At 41.5% G+C, this 26,890-nt stretch overlaps 2 protein-coding genes across 2 annotated transcripts; one reads left to right on the top strand and one right to left on the bottom strand.

The window, feature by feature from the left end:
- The first annotated feature begins 4,738 nt into the window (after nucleotides 1-4,738).
- LOC129868952 (heart- and neural crest derivatives-expressed protein 1-like) lies at nucleotides 4,739-6,772 on the top strand. The gene is made up of 2 exons (XM_055943331.1): nucleotides 4,739-5,528; nucleotides 6,136-6,772. Exons 1-2 carry the CDS (start codon nucleotides 5,058-5,060, stop codon nucleotides 6,229-6,231), a joined length of 567 nt encoding a protein of 188 aa, XP_055799306.1. The 5' UTR covers nucleotides 4,739-5,057; the 3' UTR covers nucleotides 6,232-6,772.
- Nucleotides 6,773-8,776: 2,004 nt separating this feature from the next.
- On the bottom strand, nucleotides 8,777-26,513 carry LOC129822241 (histone deacetylase complex subunit SAP30L-like). Its single transcript, XM_055880350.1, has 4 exons — nucleotides 25,844-26,513; nucleotides 23,765-23,887; nucleotides 23,390-23,488; nucleotides 8,777-10,724 (listed from the first exon to the last, which is right to left on the bottom strand). Exons 1-4 carry the CDS (start codon nucleotides 26,027-26,029, stop codon nucleotides 10,596-10,598), a joined length of 537 nt encoding a protein of 178 aa, XP_055736325.1. The 5' UTR covers nucleotides 26,030-26,513; the 3' UTR covers nucleotides 8,777-10,595.
- Between the last annotated feature and the right edge of the window lie 377 nt (nucleotides 26,514-26,890).

The following is a 26,890-nucleotide window of genomic DNA, read 5'->3' as shown; positions in this document are numbered from 1 at the left end:
CTGACTAAGATATCTAAAGACACTGAAGCAGCAAACATTGTGGAAACTAATATTTGTCTCATTCTCAAAACTTTTGGCCACGACTGTACAGCTAAACTCAGTTAAAGCTATCTATGGCCTTAGAAGATGCTCCATCACCCCCCTGAAAACAGCTGATGGTCTGACTCTCTTGAAGGACCAAAACTGGGCTGACCACTTTGAAGCACTACTTAACCAGCGCTCTCCAACCGCCCACTCCATCCTGGAAAAGCTGCCTGTCTGTCCACCTATTCAAGACCTCAACCATTCACCAACCTTCCTAGAGGGGTTATCAAGACTCCTGGCGCTGACAGAATTCTGGCAGAGCTACTTAAGAATGGAGGTTACTTCTGCCCCAGAATGCTCAACCAGTACATCACTGAGGTTTGGGACTGGGAGATTATCCCCCAACAGTGGCGGGATGCAAACACCATCTATATATGAAAAGGGTGACAAGTCAATCTGCGACAACAGCCGGGGGATATCCCTTCTGGCTGTTGCCGGCAAGGTCCTGGCCAAGGTGATGCTACACAGGCTGGTGAATAACATCACAGAGGAACTGCTGCCAGAGTCACAATGCGGCTTCAGAATGAATAGGAGCCCAGTCGACATGATATGCACGGCACGGCAACTCCAGGAGCGGTGCCATGAACAACATCAGGACCTTTTCATGGCCTTTGTCGACCTCTCCAAGGCCTTCGACACTGTGAGCAGGGAACTACTGTGGGGCATTATACTCAGATTTGGCTGTCCAAACAAATTTGTTAACATCCTTTGCCAGTTCCATGATGGGATGATGGCTCAGGTGGCCATAGGAGGACAGGAGTCAGTGCCCTTTGGAGTACACATTGGTGTAAGGGAGGGGTGCGTGCTGGCACCTGTACTCTTTAACATCTTCCTCCTATGTGTCACCCAGCTTCTCCACATGGAGCTTGAGGACAGCAGCGGCGTTGCGGTGGACTTCAGGCTGGATGGAAATCAGAATGCTCCAAGCAAGCACCAAGGTTTCGATAGAGCGGGTTCTTGAGCTGCAGTATGCTGATGACTGTGCTCTTGTGGCTCACACTCCAGAAGACTTTCAATCCATCCTTGTAATGGCTGTGAGGGTCTGTAGCAGGATTGGACTGTCTATCAACCCCACTAAGACAGAGGTGGTCTGCCAATGGAGATCCAGCAGTCCACTCACAATTAAACACAAATCATTGACAATAGTCACGTCATTCAAATACCTGAGCAACATCCTCTTGGAGGAATGCAGCATCGACCCCGAAATTCAAAACAGGATCAAGCATGCCTTCGGCAAACTCAGACACAGAGTCTTCCAAAACAGGGATCGCCACCTCTACAACAAAATTGCCATCTATCAAGCAATCTGCATTACCACACTTCTTTACAGCTGTGACGCCTGGGTCACCTATAATCGCCACAACAAGCAGCTTGAGTGAATCCACATAGGAGGCCTGCAGCACATCCTGGGAATCACCTGGCACGACCATGTGCCCCATACGGAAATACTTGCTAAGATCAACTGCAAGAGTATGGAGGCCATGGTCACCCAACACCAACAGTGCTGGCTCGGCATGTCATTAGAATGTCTCAGGAGAGCTTGCCGTGGAAGATCCTGTATGGCCATCTACACCTAGGCCGGTGGTCTGCAGGGGGGCAGATGAAGCGTTACAAGGACCAGCTGAAAAGATGTGCAACATCAAACCCACAGGCCTGGAGGATGCTGCTGCCAACCATTCCACCTGGCGGCAGCTCTGCCAGAGCAGTGTACAGAGGTGGGAGGAAGAGAGGAGCAAAACAGTTCATGAGACATACAACCATGCCAGCCCCCTGCCAACTGCACATGCCCCCCCTGCAATAAAGTGTGTGGTCCTAGGATTGGACTCTACAGCCACCAAAGAATTCACTGTCAACTCAAAAGTGTAAGTCCTCATCGGATACGATGTACTACCATAACTAAGTAAGTGTGTGTGTGTGTGTGTGTGTGTGTGTGTGTGTGTGTGCGTGTGTGTGTGTGTGTGTGTGTGTGTGTGTGTGTGTGTGTGTGTGTGTGTATAAGTAGAAAAAAGCATGTATACTCACCATACTTGTAGAGAAACGCCTATACCATCCTCCTCTCTTTCATGTTGCCGAAACAATCTATGACTCTGTCATACAGTAAGTCTACACACTTTTAATTTTTTGTTGTTCTTGGCTACCTGGCTAAAATGCTTGCTCGCTAGCCTAACTTCCTTTCATGTGCAACGATGAGACATCTAGCCTTCTACATCTAGCTACATATTGAACTTCCATCCTGTCAGGCCAGGACACAGTGTATGAATTTATGGTTGGATCAGAATCGCAGTTATAATCATTTGCCAGTACAGAGAATTAAGTAAAACCACAAGTCCAAATCTCCAGCCATAGCTAATTTAGGAAAGGGACAATTGAGTTATCCAGCCACCGGAAGACAACACAACGAGATGCAACAATTCAAGTTTTCTCTGTCAATGACGTTTGGCTTTTGATGTGATGTGATTGGTGTGAAGCCATATCCAAACTGGCTTCCCTTGACACCAGGACCATTCACAGTTGAGGTCACTCAGTTTAGCTCAACACTGATTGGCTATTATTTTATAGTTTCTTTATCAAGGGAGGCCAAAATATTTATGAGCTTCCCTTGCATTCAATGCTACAGGTGGCAACAATTTCATACTCTTTTTGACCAGACAGCAAATTCCAAAGAAAAATCTTACAACTAATATAAATATAAACACAAAAATATACTAACCTTGATATTCACACACTGAACCATCATTCATTTCAACCTCAAGACCATAAACATTAATTCAAACTATGAGTCATGCATTTGAATTATAAACATTTAACATATGACAACAACAACAAAAACTTATGATTAATATGAATGTTTCTGTAGCATATCAATACTTAGACTTAGACTGTTATTATTACTTGCCATGAATTACATTACTTTAACAGTGAATTTAAAAAATATAGGATTCAACATAAGCCTCACCAATTAAGGGAATAGATAGCCTAATTAATAATTGATATTTTGTTGGTCATGTTAACTGCATAGACATTTTTATAGTTAAAATATACATATGTGATAGCCTATGTAAACAAGTATGCCTATTTGATGAAATGGGCAGCATTTACATTTTTATAATTTCCCAATTAGGACTAATATTCAAAAAGATACACACTGTTGAGTTTAATAAAAAAGTCCCTTGCTAGATTGACAAAATTATGTTATAATTTAATTGTTCACAGGACACACAAATATTAAGCTACATGTAAGTCAGATAAGCTTGTCAACTATGAGGTCATAATTTAAAGGATCTTTATAAATACATTTTCTATTGTATTATATGATTATGCATTTATACAATTATAATAAAGGTTGATTCTACAGTTCTGGTAAAGCAACAATTATTTTGGGAAGATTTCAATCCAGGGAGTGAAAACAGAACTGATTGACCCTCATTTGAAAGGTTAATAAAAAATAAAAAAAAGTGTTTCCTTGGGTTATATGCCAAAAGTGTTTCTAAATTGTCTCGGCCACACATCTTACAAATGATAATACACGGATTTCACACGAAACGACTGACCCACGTACCAACAATTTTACAAAGTAATAGCTATAAAATACATCCCTGCATGTTTTTTTTCAAATGTAGACATAAGACAACAATATTAGCCTGCACGTTTATTTTGCATTTCTTTCTCTAGCCTACATTATATTGAATGAACCATTTCCCTCCCTCAAAGTATTTCACATCTAGACGGCCTAATTGTATCAGCCTACCATAACATATACTAGGCTATACTCACAAAGAAATACAACATACATTAAAGGAACTTATTTCTTCCGCAAAAGGGGACCAACGTAAGCATGCTGAACGAAAACAACATTTTACTAACTGAAGCAAAATATAAATATCAAAATTGCGTAAAATCCGTGTGCAAAGGCTGTCAGAGAGCTCATTATGGAATCAGCAGGAGCCCTTTCCACTGCAAATATTCTAAATAAACACATGAAAAGGAGGGCATTATGCCATTTTTAAAATGGGGAAAGACCCTGCAAATGATGTCTTGATTTGCTTTGTATGCTCCCATATCCAGTTACTGCAGTTTTGTAGTGGGACCATGGCGCATGTTTTTGTAGGTTTAGATAGGTTGGTAGGTTCAGACATTACATGCATCATCCAATGGTCGCGTGCCACGTTAACGACTGTACCGTCGGGCACCATATTGCTATAACATATGATGTGGTTAGCTGATCCGTAAAATACCTATCTAGGCGTGGTAAGATCTGAAATACGTTGGCAAAGCCTGGGCAGAGGAACGCGCCCTTAACCTCGCGGACTTCTCTGCTCTCATGGTGCTTTCAAGACAAATGGGAACTCGGAAAAACGTAACGGCAGTGATTTATAAATCGGAAAGACGAAGCTCTAGAAAGATGCCAGAGTTTCCGACTTGCACTTCCGAGTTGAATGATCATTCAGAACGATTTTTCCAAGTCGTAGAAGTCGGAAGTTGGAGAGTTCCGAGTTCCCAGTTGTCTGAACGTGGCATCAAACACGCTCCAACCAAACCTCTAGCATTCTCACGCTATTGGCTGTTCGTTCTGTCACTTCCGAAACCATATAAACTTATGGCCCGCACCTTCAATGCCGTCAAAATGTATTGCGCAAACGAGCGCAATCCCACGAAAAAATTGTACACTCGAGATTGACAAAACCTGTCTGGATTATACTAGGCCAACCTCACTTTAAACGTATCAGAATGTCAACGACAGATTCTCAACACACTTGACACTTTTTTGAAGATAAACGTTTAAAACGTGTGCTGGTTGTCTTATGTGTTTTGGGGCCTATTTGTAATAGTGAAGGTCTTCATACGTCGATTGGAACATCATTCGCGAATGTCACTTTCCCCTGTTCACTATAGCATAGGTCACTGACTAGTGTCACCAACCGCAAGACTCCAAAAGACCTGCAGACCGGTGGCGATTTTTATTTATTGTAAAAATGAACCTTATTGGGAGCTACCAGCATCATCATCTGATGCACGAGACGTTTCCATTCGTCCAGAGGTGTCATCAAGATTATCCCTACTTCCAAAACTGGGTGGTGAACCATGGTGAAGTCAACTCTGATTTCCAGATCCAGATGCCTTACTCCACGGAGTTCGGGGCTCCGGGTCCGGCGCAAGAAAGTCAGCTGGACGCTCTCTCCGCGTGCATGGGGAAGAGGAGAGCATCAGGGCCGAAGAAGGAGCGGAGAAGGACGGAGAGCATCAACACCGCGTTCGCCGAACTGAGAGAATGTATACCTAACGTACCGGTGGATACGAAACTGTCCAAAATTAAAACGTTACGACTAGCAACAAGTTACATTGCCTACCTAATGGACGTGCTGGCTAAAGAAACTGGGGAGACAGAGGGATTCAAGGCCGAAATCAAGAAATATGATAGAGATTTGAAACGGAAACGGGAAACGGTAGGCTATGTGAACTATTTTAATAAGCAGCCTATTATTTTTGCATAGGCCTAAGCTAGATGGTGATAATATTTTACTGTTCCGAAAATCTAAATTCATATTCTGCAAACTATAACAGCATTGTAAAAATGATTTCTATGAATTAGGATCACGTAGTCTACGTTCGGCCATCAATCTAAATGATTGTCTTAATTATTGAGTGTCTTATGTGTTTTATATTACGGAATATGATGGAATATGCACCTTCGTGATTGTGGTTTTATGTTGAAACAACGTTGAGGCCATAATGTTGTAATTACTGTGTAGGCCTATTACATTTGTTAAAATAAATTGTGTTTGTTGGCTCTGTAAGCGAAAACATTTCAAAGTTTAGAGCAATCCCATGTCAGAGAAATTATACTTGGAGTTCAATTGAACAAGCCTGAAAAGGCATATAAAGATAAACAATATAACATTATCCGACCTCTGGTTGTTAATGTGAACATGTAATAGGCCTAAGTGTTTATTTAATTCAGGCCATGTCATTTTACATTGAGTTTAAAATCAGTCTATTACAATTGCAGAGTGCTTATATCAATATTGACTACATTTTTGCTTTATTTCACAGAACGATGGCCTGCAAGAGTCATTAGGAAACGAGAAAAAGTTCAAAGGACGGACAGGTTGGCCACAGCAAGTCTGGGCTTTGGAACTGAACCAGTGAATGTTTTGACCTCTGAGCATGCAACCCACTCAAAGACTCCGTATTCAAGCACGTCGCTGCAAGGAATACAACCACTTATACTCATCTACTGTATATACGTGCAATGTTTAAATTCAAACAAGGTGGACTTGGTAAAATGCATTATTATGCAAATATTTCAACAACTGCCTGGTAAACGTTTCTTTGTCAATTGTCGTCTGAGAGAACTTAAATGAAAGTTGTATAGCTTAGAATAAATATTTTTGGTTGTGGATAGGCCACAATAACGAACGGAGAGACTGGGATATTTGAGGTGTTTCTTTATGCCTCACGGTTATGGGGCAATGCTGTTCAGCATTATTTTTCCCGCTTTGCATTTGTCTTGTTGTAGTAGAGTCGACTTACTGTCGTGCTATGTCTTGTAAAAAAAAATGTTGAATCTACCTCAAATTAATGTAACTGTTCGTTTGAAATAGAAAACTAATACATTCAGCAGTTCAAGACAAATAACCGATTTTTTTTAAAACAATGGAACGCACAGGTTTATATTACTTCGAAATGATACCGGTAAAGGCCAACTATTAGACTATTGGTATTTCGTTTTGATAGTTTTCTTCTTATGAATTCAATGTGAAATTATATTCATAATGACTTAATTTAATCACACAATCTTTAAAACGGCAATGAAATCAGTCAGTTCTTCAACAGAATGATTAGGTAGGCTATACAAATCTTGATATGCATAGTTCTAGGCAATTATTAATTTGCTTTATGAGGACACATTCTTATTTTATTTATTAAAACGTTTGTTTTATGGTGATGTAGGCTGACTAGATAATTTAAGGGTTTGAGGTGCAGTAGTATAACATGAAAATACATGCTTCAGTGTGCTGTGTCCGGAGGTCAATAAACAGTGGTAGGACTAAGGTTCGATCTGTATTTTTGTCCAAATTGAGTTATTGACATAGAACATGGAACAGAAAAGGGCTAATGTATAGTCTACTCTAAATACCCCAATTCATGTGGTTAAGTTCAAAAGAGTACAAGATGAACATTTGCTGACATTTATACCAATGAGGGTTCGGAACTTTAGAGCCAACTATTTCAGAATCATATTTTTGAAGATAGAACCTTATCGTCCCAAGCTCTCGATATTTCTAGCCATATGCCATTTGTGATTTTATAGGCTATTTTATTTTTAGGGTACCCGCATGGTTCCATGGTGTGAGCTAAAACATTTGATTGGCTCTACACGATATTTACCAAATTGAGAAATGAATTATAGATCAATATGTCTACAGCAATCAAATGATATTATCTAAATGTAGACGAAACAAATATTTTTCAATTTACGGTTCTATTCCTTTTTGGGGCTGGGACAGATGCATGCTATTTCGCCTGAACTAAGAGAGCGGTCTTTCGATTGAACAGCCCACAAGATAGTAGTCCCATCAATCAATCAATCAATCTCAAAGTATATCCTATAGGATATAATAATCGAATTAAGAGATGTAGGCTATTATTTCAATGATAAACATACAGTGTATATAGCCTATGAACAAATATTTGCTTATAGGTCAGAATAATATTGGTTTGGAATAGGCTATTTGCAGAAGCCTAATCATACATGCAACACGTTTCACATCAGAGAGGAAAAACAATCAAATTGGCCAGAATAAACAATTATTAGGCTAAATAAAGAGGCTGAGCCAAAACCTAAATCCTTATATTGTATAACTTATAACCTACGTGGTCTAACTTAGTTCTCTACTAGAAAGGGGTTCCTCGAGCAAAGGTGTGCATCTGTGCGCGTTCAAGTTCATTGCTCATCAACCAATCATGCTCAGGGAATATTTCTTTGAAAAACAAAAGTGTCATTCTCCAACATCAATGCAAACTATATAAATTCGCCTATGCGAAAACTCACTGAAAAGGTGTGGTAGGCTATGATAGTAATTAGTAGCATGCAGGGAACCTTGTATTCCATAGCCTTTGTAGGGAAATGCAAAATATACAGCCTGAGCAATGTCCTTATTTCCTGATATTGGCGCCTCAATTCTGGACATAGCCCTACTCGCGTATGGACTAAATTATTGCAGAGAGAAAGGGCTAGGCAGGATACACATTTTTTAATTGTCCTTACAAAGTCATACAACTGAATTATATATATATATATATATATATAAGGCCTATGTGTGTTTTTAGAAAACTAAAATAGACAGTATCATAAAAGTATAGAGGTTTAAGTCCTGTGACCTGCATAGAGCAGTAGGTAGATCTAGTGTTTCTGCTCAACCACTGGGGGGCCCCAACAGAATGCTGCTGGACACCTGGTGGTGGATCTAGTAACACAGAGCAACCTGGCCTCCGGGCAATTCATGATTTGGGGCATTTAAAAAAATATATATATCCCTCCATTTAGTACGACTACATAAGTCTCCCAGCTATTCCTTTGTCTATGGTTGAAAAAGCATGAAAGGAGAAGTTTTGTCCAGTCACTAATTCCATCCACCCACTAAAATCAGAAAATGGCGTGACTGCCCCACAATAAACAAAAGACAAGCCATTATGTACAATACATTTATTAAAAGCAATAAGCAGCCATATTTAAATAAATGTCTTCTATAATACAACAATTGGGTTAAGCAGCACAGCCAATATGCTAACATAGGAGAAAAAAAAGAAGAAGAGGGAAATCTGACACTACAAACCTACAAGCAAAAACAAAAAAAAGCCATCGATAGTTCAGCAAATGACACATTTGACATGACTAATTGATGGTGTAAGATGGAAAACAGTAGATATAACTTATTACGTAGGACTTAAATAAGGTCTGGGACAGAGAACCTAATCAATACTAAGGCATAGCATCATCTGTGAAGAGACCACTGACAAACAAAACAGCGAGCATACAGCAGTGTTGAAGTGAACAAGAAAATCCCAATTAGTGATAGAGAGAAAGCAAAAACATTTTATTTTAATTTTTTTACAACTCCCATCTTCAATAAGCGGTAGGTAGTGTTATCGTGTGGTTGCGTGCCCACGAGACACACACATAATTTCAACACTGTGCCAGGAGAGAAAATAGACTTGACAGCTGAGGGTGACATGATTCCACAGAAATACATTGCAATAGAATAGAACAAATGTATTGTGAACACTAAGGCAAAGTACAGCCAGTGCTTGTGTGCACTGTGAAAACTATTTAGGTGGTTCAAATATGGTTCATTGCTCTCAAGTTGAGACGTTCTACGTGCTTGTGTTAGTACAGCAACAATTCTTCTGAAATAATATAATAGTAGTAGTAATAATAATAGTAATGCATTTTAAACCCCTAATGAACAAGTTCAATTAATTGCTTTAAATTAGTCTCAAAAGCTGAAACCATGAAAATGAACACAGACTGAAAGTTACTTTCCACCAGACACACGCAACTTTACAGAGACCTTACAATCAAGGATGAACTAAAGTACTGTACTGACGTCTCACAATAAAGTAGAAAATGTAGTAAAGAAAAAAGTCAGACATAACATTTCCACCAATACTTGAAAAGAGCTTGGTATTCACTGAAACGCCATTTCAATCCGCAGTGTGTTTCAGTGTATAAGACGGGAAAGAGCGGGTAAAGTCAATGTAAAATGTAAAAAAAGGGTCAGGGCCAAATGCTACATCATTCAACTTCAGTCATCCCATGTATGTCATAACACTGGATGAGAATTATAAAACTGGGTTGTTCGAGCCCTGAATGTTGATTGGCCAACAGCTGTGGTATATCAGACCGTATACCACGGGTATGACAACATTTATTTGTACTGCTCTAATTATGTTGTTAACCAGTTTATAATAGCAATAAGGCACCTCAGGGGTTTGTGTGATATGGCCAATGTACCACGGCTAAGGGCTGTATACAGGCACTCTGCTTTGCGTCATGCATAAGAACAGCCCTTAGCCATGGTATATTGGCCATATACCACACCCCCTCGGGCCTTATTGCTTAAATTCTAGTTGGACACCAGAAAATGTGCAACGCTTCCCAAAACCTTATCCACCATCTTTTCATTCACAAAATGCTCCATGACTAGTTTATTGAAATATTAAGTTTGCACACTCTGGTTTGACACAAGCCTTTCTTAAAGTTGTTAACAGTCCATGCAAAATACAAAAAATACAAACAAATCTTTAAGGCAGTTCTCATACATTGCATTCTATCGTGTTGCTGATATCTTTATACTCTGCGTATTTTGTACATATCGGCATATTCACATTACAGAATTACATTACCCTGCGGAGAGTCTTGACAACAGTCTGAAATCAGATTAGGCTGCCTGGCGGAAACACCTTTTCATCAAACACACGTGCTCATGTCCAAGACTTATTGGTGGCCTTTATTCCAGCTGTTTGCTGCCCTCCGATTTCTGGTCCAGTCGGCTTTTGCTGCTCTTCACCATATAAATAAAGTATGTGAGAGTCTCCTTCTCGTTCACTGGGATATTCCGGAAGTGGCGACTGACAGTCTGAAAACAAATAACATTGCATTGAGGCCAAAATCATTTAGTTATCACAGAGAAGAACTACATTCTATCCAAAGTGGTATGTAAGACAATAGAGAGGTAGAGGTCAGTTTAATCAGTCTATTTTTTGAACATCCAGTTGTTTTCTCCCCAATTTTAATAAAAACATTGTGGTGAGGATTAGTGGTATGGTCAGGGGCGCAACTTTCACTGGGGACATGTTCCCCCCACATTCTGAATTTACATTTTTGTCCCCCCAGTTCTTTCATTGGAATGTAATACAAAAAAACCCAACACAGGTGTGCTTTAGGACCATGCGGATGCCTCCAAGCGATCGGGTAGGCTGTTGGGAGCGTTTATCCTACTGAATAAATAAAAAAAATATTAAAAAAAACTTCCAGTCTAAAACCAAAGTTGCGCCCTACCTCATCAGTCTGGTTAAAGGGACACTTCGGGATTTTGGCAAGGAAGCCCTTGATCTACTTCCCCAGAGTCAGACGAACTCATGGATACCATTTTTATGTCTCTGCGTGCAGTTTAAAGCATCCATTTAACTCCCAACCAAATCAATGACCACAATTCTGACAAGGATCAGAACTCCATAAATAAATTCAGGAGACCCCGTCTAAACCCAAACAGATTATTTGATTTAAAATAATAAACGTGAAGGAAAATAAACATCCTCTATGTAGTCTCACCAAGGGCTGTTGCGGTATTACCGTCACACCGGCGGTCATGAATTATGAAGGCAGTCAAATTCCATGTGACAGTTAAGTCACAATAATTAGGCTTCAAGCTCTGATGCTGCTGATGGTCATCAGTAGCCTACCAAACTGCCTTGTACTCAGCACTCTATATTCCCTCTAATCACTCTGACATCAATATAAGTCTAATCGAAATTCTAATCAAACACTTCATGAGAGCTTATGAGCTTATGTTGCGCAACATTTCTATAGGCTATGCAATTGCGCGAGAAAACAGTGATGGCCTCTATTAAAAAGAGGATCCAATCAGCTTTCTATAGGCTAAGCCTACTATATTTATTTCTCAACTTTCCTAATATTAAGCACATTGCTTATCTTTACAACAGGAGTATAGCCTACCTGACCGGCATGAAAATGAACCACGGGAAAAGCGTCCTACATTTGCTATTTAAGTTCATAGATGGCATGTATTTTCCCCACTACCCCTGTTGAGACAGGTGCATGATAATGATCCATTCTAAAGCAAAACAAATTTCACCAATATTAGCCTATCACTTGTGAATTATATATTACCACTTGTGAATAATGCCCAGCGTAAGGCAAGAAACAATGCCTTTTTTGGGGGGGGGGAATTTTATGATCAAAGTCGCACACCTCATGTAGCCTAGCTCATAGGCCTATATCATTTGATATGGTTTGTATCAAATCAAATGTATTTATAAAGCCCTTCTTACATCAGCTGATATCTCAAAGTGCTGTACATAAACCCCAAAGATCAAGCAATGCAGGTGTAGAAGCACGGTGGCTAGGAAAAACTCCCTAGAAATGCCAGAACCTAGGAAGAAACCTAGAGAGGAACCAGGCTATGAGGGGTGGCCAGTCCTCTTCTGGCTGGGCCTCTTTGGCACAGCCAGAACAACTAAAGTGGCCAAATAACTTCTTAAAAATAAGCACTGCTTTACAAGTGTAGAGCCTAACTGGCATACATACGCAGTGTGAGTCTAGTTTGGGGAAGATAATTTTTCACCTTAAAAATGCACCTTTATAATAAAAGCATTAGTTGCAAAATCACATAGATAATGGTGTTTTCCTGTTAATGTAACATTTGTGCTTATAGCCTACTGCCACGTGCACATTGCTGCGCTTATAATATGAAGAAATAGCCTAATAGTTTATCAACATTCAATGCTAAACATTCTGATCTGTTGCGTCAGCCACAATGCGTAAAAAAATGTTTTTTGATGCTGGTGGTTGTATTAATTTGGGATCTATAGCATCCCCCAACTGTCCCAGACTTTGTTTGGAATATTTATTTCTCGCACAGAATAGGTCAACTTTTGTACTATGGGGATAGTAGATGGACATAGGTTAGTGCTTTTACTGTTCGTTACGCCTACTCGTCTTGTTGGCAGACGAAAAGTAAAATGTGGACAGTTCTTCCAATATCTTCCATATGCACCTCGGAATTGGATAAGAACGCGCACAGTTGCATACCGGAAGCATCGGTCTTCAATTGTAGCCTGTGAGAAAGACCCAATCATGTGATGGAGAGCCATGTGAGTGAGGTGCTTCGGAGCCCGCAGCACTCCGGGCCAAGGGCACAACGGCCACTGGCTGCAAAAAAGGCATGGATTTTTTTGGGGGTGCATTAAGGCCACACAAAGGGTATAACGCCGAGAAATTCGATTCACGACATTATCAAGTGCTTGTCAAATTGTGAATGAGAGACTGATAAAGTGTGTACAGCCTGCGCAAAAAAACAAAGCAGAGCTCATGCCTTTCAAGCGAATTTCCCCCAATAATTTAGAGTCGCATCACACAGCCTTACAATGTATTCAAAATCAAAACATTTAGCCCAAAGTTTAGAACTAAAGTTACATTAACTAAATTCAGCATATAGGAGTATCTATTTCTTCGTTAACCGCTCAACACAGAATACTCAAATAATTTGTATAAAATAGAAATGATATTTTCTTCAGCTTTGTTCAATTGTATTCTTGATACTATAAAATAATGCCAGGGAATTCTAAGCAAATAGTGTCTGCTAAATGACCTAGTGTAGTCCACAGCCATTTGGCATAGCCAGATCAAGACAACAGAGTATGCTATTCTGTTCTTCTGAAAAAGACTACATTTTCTTCATATCATGCTTCTTTAGACCTGTCTAAAATAAATAATGGATTTATTGTGAAGGTGTAGGCTATATTACATGGATTTGTTAGATTTCTTAAAATTTAGATGTTCCAAAGGTCTGCATCAGTGGCTTGTAGGCAATGTGTGGAAGCCAGAAGATGCTAAACGTGTTTATGTTGATTCACGTCAATTACCGTGAAACCGACAGTTATTCGATTTGCTTGACAAACACCTGCCGACTAAATTGTGACTGCCACAGCCCTAGTCTCACCCAGCTCCATTCAGGGCTGACAGTTCCACTCAATGGGGGCAGCAAGTAGAGAGCAGTAATTGTTTGGACCTGTTGACTTGTTCTTTATTAATGACATGACAGGCTCATTAATGGAGGTCTAGGCCTCTACCGCCTAGGGAAACATTTCATTTATTGCACACTCGTAACTGTCATAGCCATCTTGCTAGCTAACTTAGCTAGCTCAATCAATCAGTATTTTTCTGTGCTATATCTGCACTCTGACACTTATTAAAGCCTTGAATCTCATAGGGATCCCTGTCACCACTGGTCACCTAGCTAGCCACGTAACCAGCAGGGTTGCATACATTTCTATTGGACTAGAGCTAACTAGGCTGGCTAGCTAACTAGGCTGGCGAGCTGATAATCATGTAGCAGCCTATGCTGACTAGCATTGCTAATATACTAGCTAGCTAATGCTGGGTCCGCAAAAATCAAGTAAATGCTACTGAACTCAGGACAAAAATCACATTTCCACATTGTTTTGGTTGTTTGTTTATTTGCTAAGTGACATTGCGAATATCATATTTTTGTAATTTAACTCTAAATTTAACTACCGGTATGTACAGTGCATTCCGAAAGTATTCAGACCGCTTCCCTTTGTTACGTTACAGCCTTATTCTACAATGGATAAAATAATTTCTTACCCTCAATCTACACACAATACCCCATAATGACAAAGTGAAAACAAGTTTAGATTTTGTTGCAATTTTATTAAAAATAAAAACAGAAATACCTTATTTACATAAGTATTCAGACCCTTTGCTATGAGACTCAAAATTGAGCTCAGGTGCATCCTGTTTCTATTGCTCATCCTTGAGCTGTTTCTACAAAATGATTGGAGTACACCTGTGGTAACTTCCATTGGATTGGACGGGATCTGGAGCAACGAACCGCCCTTGCTGTCTCAGCTTGGCTAGGTCCCCTCTCTCCACTGTGATTCTCTGCCTCTAACCCTATTACAGGGGCTGAGTCACTGGCTTACTGGTGCTCTTCCATGCCTTCCCTAGGAGGGGTGCGTCACTTGAGTGGGTTGAGTCACTGACGTGATCTTCCTGTCTGGGCTGTGCCGTGGCGGAGATCTTTGTGGGCTATACTCGGCCTTGTCTCAGGATGGTAAGTTGGTGGTTGAAGACTTCCCTCTAGTGGTGTGGGGGCTGTGCTTTGGCAAAGTGGGTGGGGTTATATCCTGCCTGTTTGGCCCTGTCCGGGGGTGTCATCGGATGGGGCCACAGTGTCTCCTGACCCCTCCTGTCTCAGCCTCCAGTATTTATGCTGCAGTAGTTTGTGTCGGGGTGCTAGGGTCAGTCTGTTATATCTGGAGCACTTCTCCTATCTTATCCGGTGTCCTGAGTGAATTTAAGTATGCTCTGTCTAATTCTCTCTTTCTCTCTCTCTCGGAGGACCTGAGCCCTAGGATCATGCCTCAGGACTACCTGGCATGATGCCTCCTTGCTGTCCCCACTCCACCTGGCCGTGTTTCAACTGTTCTGCCTGCGACTATGGAACCCTGACCTGTTCACCGGACGTGCTACCTGTCCCAGACCTGCTGTTTCAACTCTCTAGAGACAGCAGGAGCGGTAGAGATACTTTTAATGATCGGCTATGAAAAGCCAACTGACATTTACTTCTGAGGTGCTGACTTGTTGCACCCTTGACAACTACTGTGATTATTATTATTTGACCATGCTGGTCATTTATGAACATTTGAACATCTTGGCCATGTTCTGTTATAATCTCCACCCGGCACAGCCAGAAGAGGACTGGCCACCCCTCATAGCCTGATTCCTGTCTAGGTTTTGGCCTTTCTAGGGAGTTTTTCCTAGCCACCGTGCTTCTACACCTGCATTGCTTGCTGTTTGGGGTTTATGGCTGGGTTTCTTTGAGCACTTTGAGATATCAGCTGATGTAAGAAGGGCTATATAAATACATTTGATTTGATCTGGAAAGGCACACATCTGTCTAAGTTCCCACAGTTGACAGTGCATGTCAGAGCAAAAACCAAGTCATGGGGGTCGAAGGAATTGTCGATAGTGCTCCGAGACAGGGTTGTGTTGAGGCACAGATCTGGGGAAGGGTACCAAAACATTTCTGCAGCATGGAAGGGCCAAGAACACAGTGGCCTCCATTGTTTTTAAGAATGGAAGAAGTTTGGAACCACCAAGACTCTTCCTATAGCTGGTCACCCAGCCAAACTGAGTAACTGGGGGAGAAGGGCCTTGCTCTGGGAGGTGACCAAGAACCCAATGGTCACTTTGACGGAGCTCCAGAGTTCTTCTGTGGAGATGAGAGAACCTTCCAGAACGACAACCATCTCTGCAGCACTCCACCAATCAGGCCTTTATGGTAGTGGCCAGACGGAAGCCATTCCTCAGTAAAAAAAGGCACATGACAGCCTGCTTGGAGTTTACAAAAAGGCACCTAAATGACTCTCAGACCATGAGAAACAAGAGTCTCTGGTCTGATGAAACCAAGAATGCCAAGAGTCACGTCTGGAGGAAACCTGGCACCATCCTTACAGTGAAGCATGGTGTTGGCAGCCTCATGCTGTGGGGATGTTTTCAGCGGCAGGGACTGGGAGTCTAGTCAGGATTGAGGGAAAGATAAACGGAGAGATCCTTGATGAAAACCTGCTCCAGAGCGCACAGGACCTCAGACTGGGGCGAAGGTTCACCTTCCAACAGAACAACAACCCTAAGCACACAGCCAAGACAATGCAGGAGTGGCTTCGGGACAAGTCTCTGAATGTCCTTGAGTTACCCAGCCAGAGCACGGACTTGAACATCTCTGGAGAAACCTGAAAATAGCTGTGCAGCGACGCTCCCCATCCAACCTGACAGAGCTTGAGAGGATCTGCAGAGAAGAATGCAAGAAACTTCCCAAATACAGGTTAGCCAAGCTTATAGCGTCATACCCAAGAAAACCCGAGGCTGTAATCGCTGCCAAAGGTGCTTCAACAAAGTACTGAGTAAAGGGTCTGAATACCTGTGTAAATGTTATTTTTTGTATTTTATAAATTTACTAAAATGTCTAAAAGACTTTGAATTTTCATTATGGTGTATTGTGTTTAGATTGAGGGGGGAAACTATTTAATCCATTTCCGAATGCACTATATCTAATCCGGTTTTCGCATGAGAAAATTAGTGAAGTCCCAAATTCCCGGCGAGATACTGCGACACACACTTACTGATACGAAGTCTCAGAAATAAAAGATCCGGTCACGGATTAGGAACCACTCCCTTTTGAGGATACTGGAGTTCTTAGGAGAGGAAAATGACTTTGGGTAATTGCCCTAATGAAATCCCAAGACAGAAGTTAACTCTTATAGAGCTGAGTCCTTCTGAGACAGCTTACCAAGTTCTTTAGATGGGCTACTAACTAATGAACAAAAATATAAATGCAACATGTGTTGGTCACCATGTTTCATGAGCTGAAATAAAAGATCCCAGAATGTCCCATATGCCTCAATCTTATTTCTCGACAATGTTGTGCACAAATCTGTAATCGCTAAACATTTTTCCTTTGCCAAGATAATCCAGCCACCTGACAGGTGTGGCATATCAAGAAGCTGATTAAACATGATCATTACACAGGTGCACATTGTGCTGGGGACACTAAAAGCCACCGATGTCTCAAGTTGAGGGAGAGTGCAATTGGCATGCTGACTGTAGGAATGTCCACCAGCGCTGTGAACGTTAATTTCTCTATCATAAGCCACCTCCAACGTCATATTAGAGAATTTGGCAATACATCAAACTGGCCTAACAACCGCAGACCACGTTTAACCTCACCAGCCCCGGACCTCCACATCTGGCTTCTTCGACGGCGGTATTGTCAGAGACCAACCACCCGGACAACAGATGAAACAGAGGAGCATTTCTGTTTGTAATAAAGCCCTTTTGTGAGAAAAAATGAATTGGCTGGGCCTGGCTCCCAAGTGGGCCCATGCCCTCCCATGGCTGTGCCCCTGCCTAGTCATGTGAAATCCATAGATTAGGTCCTAGTGAATTCATTTCAATTGACTGATATCCTTATATGAATTGTAACTCAGTAAAATGGTTGAAATTGTCACGTTTATATTTTTGTTCTATATATATATATATATATTTTTTTTTATAAACAGGATAGCACTGCTGTATAAAATCAGTAATGTACGATTTTTAAAGCCTGCCTACTGTCACTGTGGCAATAAACAAATGAACCATTTGTCATTTGGATATGTTGACACTAAGCAGTACAAGCCATAATTAGGTTGGAATAAGCTTATTTAGACAAGGAACGAGATTGCAAGAGGGACGCGAGTAGTTTCTCCTGCCTGTGGGTCTGGCACTTTGGCTTTTGGCTACCAGCCAGCTCCCCTTAGGCCAAGATGTCAGGCGAAACTTGTTTCGCAAGTTGCAGTTTGTTTTGGATAGCCGCTGGGAGACTTGGCATCAAAACAGACCATTGCATTTAATAGTCCAGTATTATGAAGTACATCTAGATTGCAAAATGCGAAAACTCCATATAGGACAACAATATATGAATACATTCATCAAAGTTAAATATTGTGCCTGGTGCTTGTCTTTAGCTGGAATAGATACCCCACTGCGGTGTACACTGTTAGCGTTCTATAACATACTACAAACATATTACTGCTGTAGGCCCTGTGGTTAAAACAAATAAAAATCCCAAGACAAACAAGTTAACCTCCCCTTTCATGTAAATTCCACAAATTCCAGTTCCCTTGCTTAGGGGGACCGGGGTCCTCCCCGGGATAATTTTTATGCAGAAGGGTTGAGAAGCTCTTTAAAAAAAGGACATTCTAGCCATTAATTAACTATTAGATAGCCTTAAAATGTATATATTTTAATACACTGAAAAAAGAATATGGACCAGAATAAGGCTCTCATCCTCACTTTTCAGTTTGCTGCAGCTAGTGACTGGAATGAACTGCAACAAAGACTCAAACTGGACAGTTCTCAATCTCTTCAATTAAAGACTCAATCATCGACACTCTTACTGACAGTTGTGGCTGCTTTGTGTGATGTATTGTTGTCTCTTACCTTCTTGCCCTTTGTGCTGTTGTCTGTTAGTACCATGTTTTGTGCTTCTACCATGTTGTGTTGCTACCATGTTGTTACTAGAGGTCGACCGATTAATTGGGGCCGATTTCAAGTTTTCATAACAAATCGGAAATTGGTATTTTTGGGCGCCGATTTGCCGATTTTTTTCTTTTAACACCTTTATTTAATCTTTATTTAACTAGGCAAGTCAGTTAAGAACACATTCTTATTTTCAATGACGGCCTAGGAACGTTCTGCCTCGACAGATTTTGCCTCGACAGATTTTTAACCTTGTCAGCTCGGGGGATCCAATCTTGCAACCCTACAGTAAACTAGTCCAATGCTCTAACACTGATTTACATTGCACTCCACGAGGAGCCTGCCTGTGCCGCGAATGCAGTAAGCTAAGGTAAATTGCTAGCTAACATTGATTGTTTTTTATAAGATAAGTTTAATCAATGACTGTCATTGCTCCAATATGTACTTAACCATAAACATCAATGCCTTTCTTAAAATCAATACACAAGTATATATTTTTAAACCTGCATATTTAGCTAAAAGAAATCCAGGTTAGCAGGCAATATTAACCAGGTGAAATTGTGTCATTTCTCTTGCGTTCATTGCACGCAGAGTCAGGGTATATGCAACAGTTTGGGCCGCCTGGCTCTTTGCGAACTAATTTGCCAGAATTTTACGTAATTATGACAACATTGAAGGTTGTGCAATGTAACAGGAATATTTAGGCACATGGATGCCGCCCGTTAGATAAAATACGGAACGGAATAAACGTTTTGTTTTCGAGGTGATAGTTTCCGGATTAGTCAAAGGTATATGGTTTAGAGAGAAATAGTCGACGCGTTATAATTCCTGTAATAACTTGCGGCTGAATTTGAAAGGGGTTCCTTAGTTATTTTACCGTTCATGTCTTCCATAGAGAATGTCTTGATCTACTTCAAATAAGGTCTGTGTTTCGTGCAGGCTTAAACCGCCTCGACGTTTTGATACCCGTGTAATTCTCACTAGGATAAGGTAACGTTTGTCAACATATTTTCATAAATCCACTCTACAAAAAAAATGATCTTCGCTTATATTTAGCCAATATTGATCAGAGTTACCTTGTCCTATGAATATCTACACAGTTATAAAATTGGCAAGGTGGTGTAAGCCTACACGAAACACAGACCTTATTTTAAGTGAATCTAAAAATATCCTATGGAATAAATGAAGGAACCGCTTTTCAGATTTTGCTAGGTGTCATGGGAATTATGACTCACACTTTGGTCGTCAATTCTTACCATGCCCATTATTAAAATAGGATTTCCTGCATATAGAAATGACAGTTTTTGTTTTCAACATTCATCACAGGTAACTTAAACTCTATTTTTATTCAAATAGTTGAGAGTATTTGTCTCCTAAGCAGACTCTTCAGTATCATTGTCACTTCAGAGCTGTGTGTGTGTATTTATGTATTAAGTTAAAATAAAAGTGTTCATTCAGTGTTGTTGCAGTTGTCATTATTACAAAAATGTGTGTGTTTATGATATATACACTGCTCAAAAAAATAAAGGGAACACTTAAACAACACAATGTAACTCCAAGTCAATCACACTTCTGTGAAATCAAACTGTCCACTTAGGAAGCAACACTGATTGACAATAAATTTCACATGCTGTTGTGCAAATGGAATAGACAAAAGGTGGAAATTATAGGCAATTACCAAGACACCCCAATAAAGGACTGATTCTGCAGGTGGTGACCACAGACCACTTCTCAGTTCCTATGCTTCCTGGCTGATGTTTTGGTCACTTTTGAATGCTGGCGGTGCTCTCACTCTAGTGGTAGCATGAGACGGAGTCTACAACCCACACAAGTGGCTCAGGTAGTGCAGCTCATCCAGGATGGCACATCAATGCGAGCTGTGGCAAGAAGGTTTGCTGTGTCTGTCAGCGTAGTGTCCAGAGCATGGAGGCGCTACCAGGAGACAGGCCAGTACATCAGGAGATGTGGAGGAGGCCATAGGAGGGCAACAACCCAGCAGCAGGACCCCTACCTCCACCTTTGTGCAAGGTGGAGCACTGCCTGAGCCCTGCAAAATGACCTCCAGCAGGCCAAAAATGTGCATGTGTCTGCTCAAACGGTCAGAAACAGACTCCATGAGGGTGGTATGAGGGCCCGACGTCCACAGGTGGGGGTTGTGCTGACAGCCCAACACCGTGCAGGTCGTTTGGCATTTTCCAAAGAACACCAAGATTGGCAAATTCGCCACTGGCGCCCTGTGCTCTTCACAGATGAAAGCAGGTTCACACTGAGCACATGTGACAGACGTGACAGAGTCTGGAGACGCCGTGGAGAACTTTCTGCTGCCTGCAACATCCTCCAGCATGACCGGTTTGGCAGTGGGTCAGTCATGGTGTGCGGTGGCATTTCTTTGTGGGGCCGCACAGCCCTCCATGTGCTCGCCAGAGGTAGCCTGACTGCCATTAGGTACCGAGATGAGATCCTCAGAGCCCTTGTGAGACCATATGCTGACACATGCACATTTGCGGCCTGCTGGAGGTCATTTTGCAGGGCTCAGGCAGTGCTCCACCTTGCACAAAGGCGGAGGTAACAGTCCTGCTGCTGGGTTGTTGCCCTCCTACGGCCTCCTCCACGTCTCCTGATGCACTGTCCTGTCTCCTGGTAGCTCCTCCATGCTCTGGACACTACGCTGACAGACACAGCAAACCTTCTTGCCATAGCTCGCATTGATGTGCCATCCTGGATGAGCTGCACTACCTGAGCCACTTGTGTGGGTTGTAGACTCCGTCTCATGCTACCACTAGAGTGAGAGCACCGCCAGCATTCAAAAGTGACCAAAACATCAGCCAGGAAGCATAGGAACTGAGAAGTGGTCTGTGGTCACCACCTGCAGAATCGGTCCTTGATTGGGGGTGTCTTGCTAATTGCCTATAATTTCCACCTTTTGTCTATTCCATTTGCACAACAGCATGTGAAATTTATTGTCAATCAGTGTTGCTTCCTAAGTGGACAGTTTGATTTAACAGAAGTATGATTGACTTGGGGTTACATTGTGTTGTTTAAGTGTTCCCTTTATTTTTTTGAGCAGTGTATATATATAAAAAATAAAAATAAAAAAAAAATCGGACCAAATAATCGGTATGGGCTTTTTTGTCCTCCAATAATCGGTATCGGTATCGGCGTTGAAAAATCATAATCGGTCGACCTCTAGTTGCTACTGTGTTGTCATGTTGTGTTGCTACCATGCTGTTGTCATGCGTTTCTGCCTTGCTATGTTGTCGTCTTAGGTCTCCCTTTATTTAATGTTGTCTCGCTTGTCATGATGGGTTTTGTCTTATATTTATATTTTATTTAATCCTCCGTCCCCGCAGGCCTTTTTTTTTGTGGTAGGCCATCATTGTAAATACGAATTTGTTCTTAACTGACTTGCCTAGTTAAATAAAGGTTAAATAAAAAATAAAAATAGTGTTTCTGCAATGAGAAATTACCATCTTCAGCGAAGATACAACGAATTTCATGGAGTATCACAATCATTTTTTTGAGATCGTATAGCGGTTTTCTCTACAAACGGCTCTTTTTGGTGAACGTCAGGAATCGAACATGTGAAAGAGCCATTCATTTGGCTCCCTGATTTGCATACTACTAGTATCTTCTCTGAAGATGGTCATTTCTCATTGTGCAGAAACAATATAGTGAGGAGAGAGCCTTCTGGTCCACACTTTTTCAGTGTATTAAAATATATACTTTTTAAGGCTATCTAATAGTTAATTAATGGCTTGAGCAGTCAGCACCAGGAGGAAGGCTAGAGTAGAGGCAGTTGTTTCCCCCCCATATGGCTCCTGCAACTTGAATGAGCCTCAAAAGGAATATGTATCCCGCATAGAACACAAGTTAGTAAACTATTCTACTATGGGGTTATGTGAGTATGTTTTAATAACAACATTACATGGCAAAAATAGTAGCACTGGAAAGTTGCATCCTGAGTGACAAAGTATAGGCTGTGCACACAGCATAACAGAAAATAAAATATTTGAGAATACACTTATTTGGGAATATATTTCTTAGAACAGACATGCTTCTGTATTAGGCTACATGATCTCCAGAGATGTTTATTGCGGATCTACACTGATCTCAAAAACAACCTGTTCAGGATTCATATGATGAAAATCCGTCGCAGTAAAGGAGAACTCCAACCCCTGTGTAGAAATACTTATCTTTCTTGCACTTGTAGAAAGATGCCACTCAAGGAGTAGAGAAATAAGCACGGTAGCATTGGAAACCAGGGCCCCCCCCCCTCATTTTTTTTTTTTAACAAAGGCCAAAATTGCTGCATTTCTTACTAGCACTTATTTCACCAACATTTGTTTTGCTTGCAGTGACTGTGATATGTGGTTGTCTTACCTATCTTAGTTGAATGCACACTAAGTCACTCTGGATAAGATTGAACGCTAAATGACTAAAATGTAAATATTGGCCTACCTCAGCCAGTTGGGCCTTGTTCAAGCCAGGTCTGGTCTGGAGCTTGTAGTGTCTCTTGTAGCGTCTCAGCGTGTTTACCTGAAGCTGGAACAGGTCCACCTAACATCACAGAAACAGACATTGTGAGGAAAGAGTGGTGTGTTAGCCATTAAGCATTGAATATCTTTAAGCACATCTGACTGTTCTCTATCAAATATATTCCACACAAAAGAATGCATAGAACTGTCATGCTATTATGCCTTTTCATCAATAGTCATCTTATGTTCTTTTTCATATCTACTCAACTTGATGTTTTTTTCTTCAAGGAGAAGCAGTGTCATTCTTAGAGACACATGATTAAAGGGAGGACAATGGGCTCGTTTTCCCAGCTGTTACCTCTGGCACTTCCACATCATGATCAGGAGACTCCCCTCCGTCGTCACTCGTCTTCCTCTTCCTTTTGTTACGGACACTCTGGATGAAGTTTTTGTGGAAGTCACATATGTAGAGGTGTCGAACCTAAAATAAGAGGAATAAGAGTGTACAAAACATTTCCCATTACATATACTTACCAGGTGAATCCAGGTGAAAGCTATGATCCCTTATTGATGTCACCTGCTAAATTGCTTCAAATCAGTTTAGATGATGGGGAGGAGAAGGGGGATATCTACTAAGCCGCTCGCTCCTGTAAGATGGGAAGGCAGAGCAGGCAGTGGCCCGGTTGAGTGAACCAAATCGCAGAAAATAAACAAATGAGGAAAATCCAAAGCTTTGTGGACTCAGGAGTGCCAGATAGCTTTATGGGACTCTGCTTCCCTACAGTTTGGGCCTGGTTCAGGCACCTAGCCACGGAGATTTAGGTCTGTAAGCATACAGACCTCCTCCCACACATTTGGGTCTAGGGTGTCAGAGTCCAGTTGCTTCCCCACATCCTCCAGTAGCTCAGCCTGATATGCCTACAATACAGAGTCCTGGTACATCTTCTGAAAAATTGAGGCAGTAAAGCGCGCCGTCTTTCAAGGGAGTGAGGGCCTGAAGTTGTTAGCCAGTGACTGCTCCACCGAGGGAAGGTTACCAAACCCGGATTCCTCCATGTTGTTCGTGTTCAGGCCCGGGGGTGCCTCTAACAAGAATCTTGCTAGTGAGAAGTTTGTCTAAGCTTCCCTGAGGCAAGCTGGTACTGCAGGAGCAGTTGTTAAAGTTCCTTTAACAGGCCGAGCTCCTACGGGAGACGACCACTCAATGCAGCCAAGCACGAGTTTTCAGTGTAGCCTATTAATCGTCTATAAATGTTGAAATATCTTCACGCCTACAATACAAACCTCTAGGCTTCCGTCATAAGAGTAAAAAAAAACAATTACAGGAGGCAGTTTGGAAAAAACAATCTTGTGTGAATCATCCTCTGGAATAACGCACATGCTTGGATAATAATTACAAAACCAGCGTCTCATGATACCGTCCAAATAGGGCTATAACATAGCAAAGAATAGGCTTCTCAGCATAGAGTGCACCACATCATCCCATGGGATCAGTCAAGGCTGCACACAGCAGAAATATCACTGAGCTATTATAGTTTGTACACATCACCTATATTCAAACAAAGTAGGCCTTTTATAGGCAAATGGGAAACATCATGCTCATGTCAGTCCTCTAGAACGCAAATGTTGTCTTCCTAGTAGTAGGACTCTGCAATAGTGAGGTTTTGAGTATGTGTGCACCGTGTTTTGGGAGGCGAGCAAGAGTCGACTCGTGCACTACTAGCTATGCAGGGTGAAACCAAATTGTCTATCTGCAGACTGCGGTTATAAACATGCCGCGCCCACTGCCATTAGGTTGTTAAGCGCCGTCTCTGACACACACACACCAGAACAGTCCGTAGCCGTAATGCACCAACGTTGGAAACCCCCACCTAAGAAGAAGGCTGCTGGTTAGCTAGGATACCCGTAGACAGTGTTCTTCGCCACCGCCTACCGAGCACTGTTTTGCCGCAGTTCTATTAACGTTACAGCGAGGGAAGTAGCTAGTTTATGCAACCCAACACTTGCACCAACGCAACCCAACACTTACTTAACGTTAAAATATCTGCGGAGCTAAGGCGGGGGGCGAAGGACACTGTGGCGGTCGCCTGGCTAGCTAGCAGCATCAATAGCAGTGGGCGCGGGATGTAGTAAACACGGAATGTTGGTGGACCTTCTCGATGAAACAGCCAAGGATTGGAGGTCCTCCTTGTTTGATGTTCCACGAACTAATCCAAATGAAGCCATTAGCAATCAGAGAAATCCAATGTTCCGTGATTATGGCGCAGAACAATTGTAAAACAATAGCAAATAGATAAGTGAGGTGGAATTTGCCAACAAGCTGAAGCGTGCGCGATTAGCACATTCTTGCCTAGCAAACTGTCAGTGGGAATGTCTACGGGGCTAGCTAGCTACCTCGTCTCATAGTTGGAACAACTAGTTAGCAATACACACTTACGCTTTTGTCGATGTCCAGCTTTAGTTTTTTCTGCGATATGCTTTTCTGGATCCGCTTGCTGAAGGAAGCGTTTCCAGCTGTTCGTCCGCAGCGCTCACCATCCTCAATCAAACAACACGTCTGGCCGTAAAACGGAGGAGCCGGAGGTCCATCGTGGCTGTCTTCTTCTGTGCTGAACCCGTTCATGATAGTTGGTTTGGGGATCTTCTTGTAAAAGCCACTGAGAACGTTCTGTCGTCCTTCAATGTCCACTTTCTTCTACAGACAAGCGTTTAACGTCGTTACCTAAGAACTTATTTTATATTAAACCAATGCGAAAAATTAGATAATGAAATGTCACTGTACTGAGTTTCGTCGTCAAGCTACAATACCACAATACGGGCTATAATGCCAAGAAAGAGACAGGACCTCAAGGTGGCTTGCTAGCTAGGTAGCTACTGCTAGCGAACAAAATTCCTAAACTGATAACACGCAACCGTTACTTTTCTATCATTCGTACATGTAGCTCTAAACAGTTCACATATCAAACTAAATCGGAACACTTCAATCGTCTTTCACTGATTAAACAATTTTGAAGACATCACGTATTTCATTGACTTCACCTCAACAGCCGCGATATTCTTTCAGAATAGCTTGTACAATGAACACGTCCTGCTACTGCAGCGGAAGTTTACTTACTGGATCACCATTGGTCATTTTCTAATAGAGGCGGGATTAATATGTTTTGTATTGCTCTTCGGTTGGTTAAAATGTATGTAAATCGTCCAATTGTTGCTTCCTGGATCACGATGCGTATTTGTTTTGTATGAAAAGATGAGTCTGAAACGGCCAATGTGCTCAACTGTGTAATCTTCATACTGACAAACATAGACATACATTTCTTTGTGTGCATTATATACGTATAGTATAACAATACTAAATATGCAGTAGCGTAATAATGTTTTGACGTACTGTAAGTGCCTTAATGTGTTAGGACCCCAGGGAGAGTAGCTGCTAATGGAGATCCTTAATACAAATACTGTACAATGATAGTCTGATATTATTTGT

The sequence above is a fragment of the Salvelinus fontinalis genome, chromosome 2 (genome assembly GCF_029448725.1).
Source record: "Salvelinus fontinalis isolate EN_2023a chromosome 2, ASM2944872v1, whole genome shotgun sequence".
NCBI classification, from domain to species: Eukaryota; Metazoa; Chordata; class Actinopteri; order Salmoniformes; family Salmonidae; genus Salvelinus; species Salvelinus fontinalis.
Note: the sequence above shows the minus strand (reverse complement) of the source record. Positions and strands in the feature narration are given on the sequence as shown.

Bases quoted from the DNA above. Each gene is read 5' to 3' on its own strand.
- LOC129868952 (XM_055943331.1), top strand. From the start codon at position 5,058: ATGAACCTTATTGGGAGCTACCAGCATCATCATCTGATGCACGAGACG. The intron at 5,529-6,135 runs GTAGGCTATGTG...TTTATTTCACAG, and splicing joins TGAAACGGAAACGGGAAACG to AACGATGGCCTGCAAGAGTC.
- LOC129822241 (XM_055880350.1), bottom strand. From the start codon at position 26,029: ATGAACGGGTTCAGCACAGAAGAAGACAGCCACGATGGACCTCCGGCT. The intron at 23,888-25,843 runs GTAAGTGTGTAT...CTCTTATTTTAG, and splicing joins AGCTGGACATCGACAAAAGC to GTTCGACACCTCTACATATG. The intron at 23,489-23,764 runs GTAACAGCTGGG...CTGTGATGTTAG, and splicing joins ATGATGTGGAAGTGCCAGAG to GTGGACCTGTTCCAGCTTCA.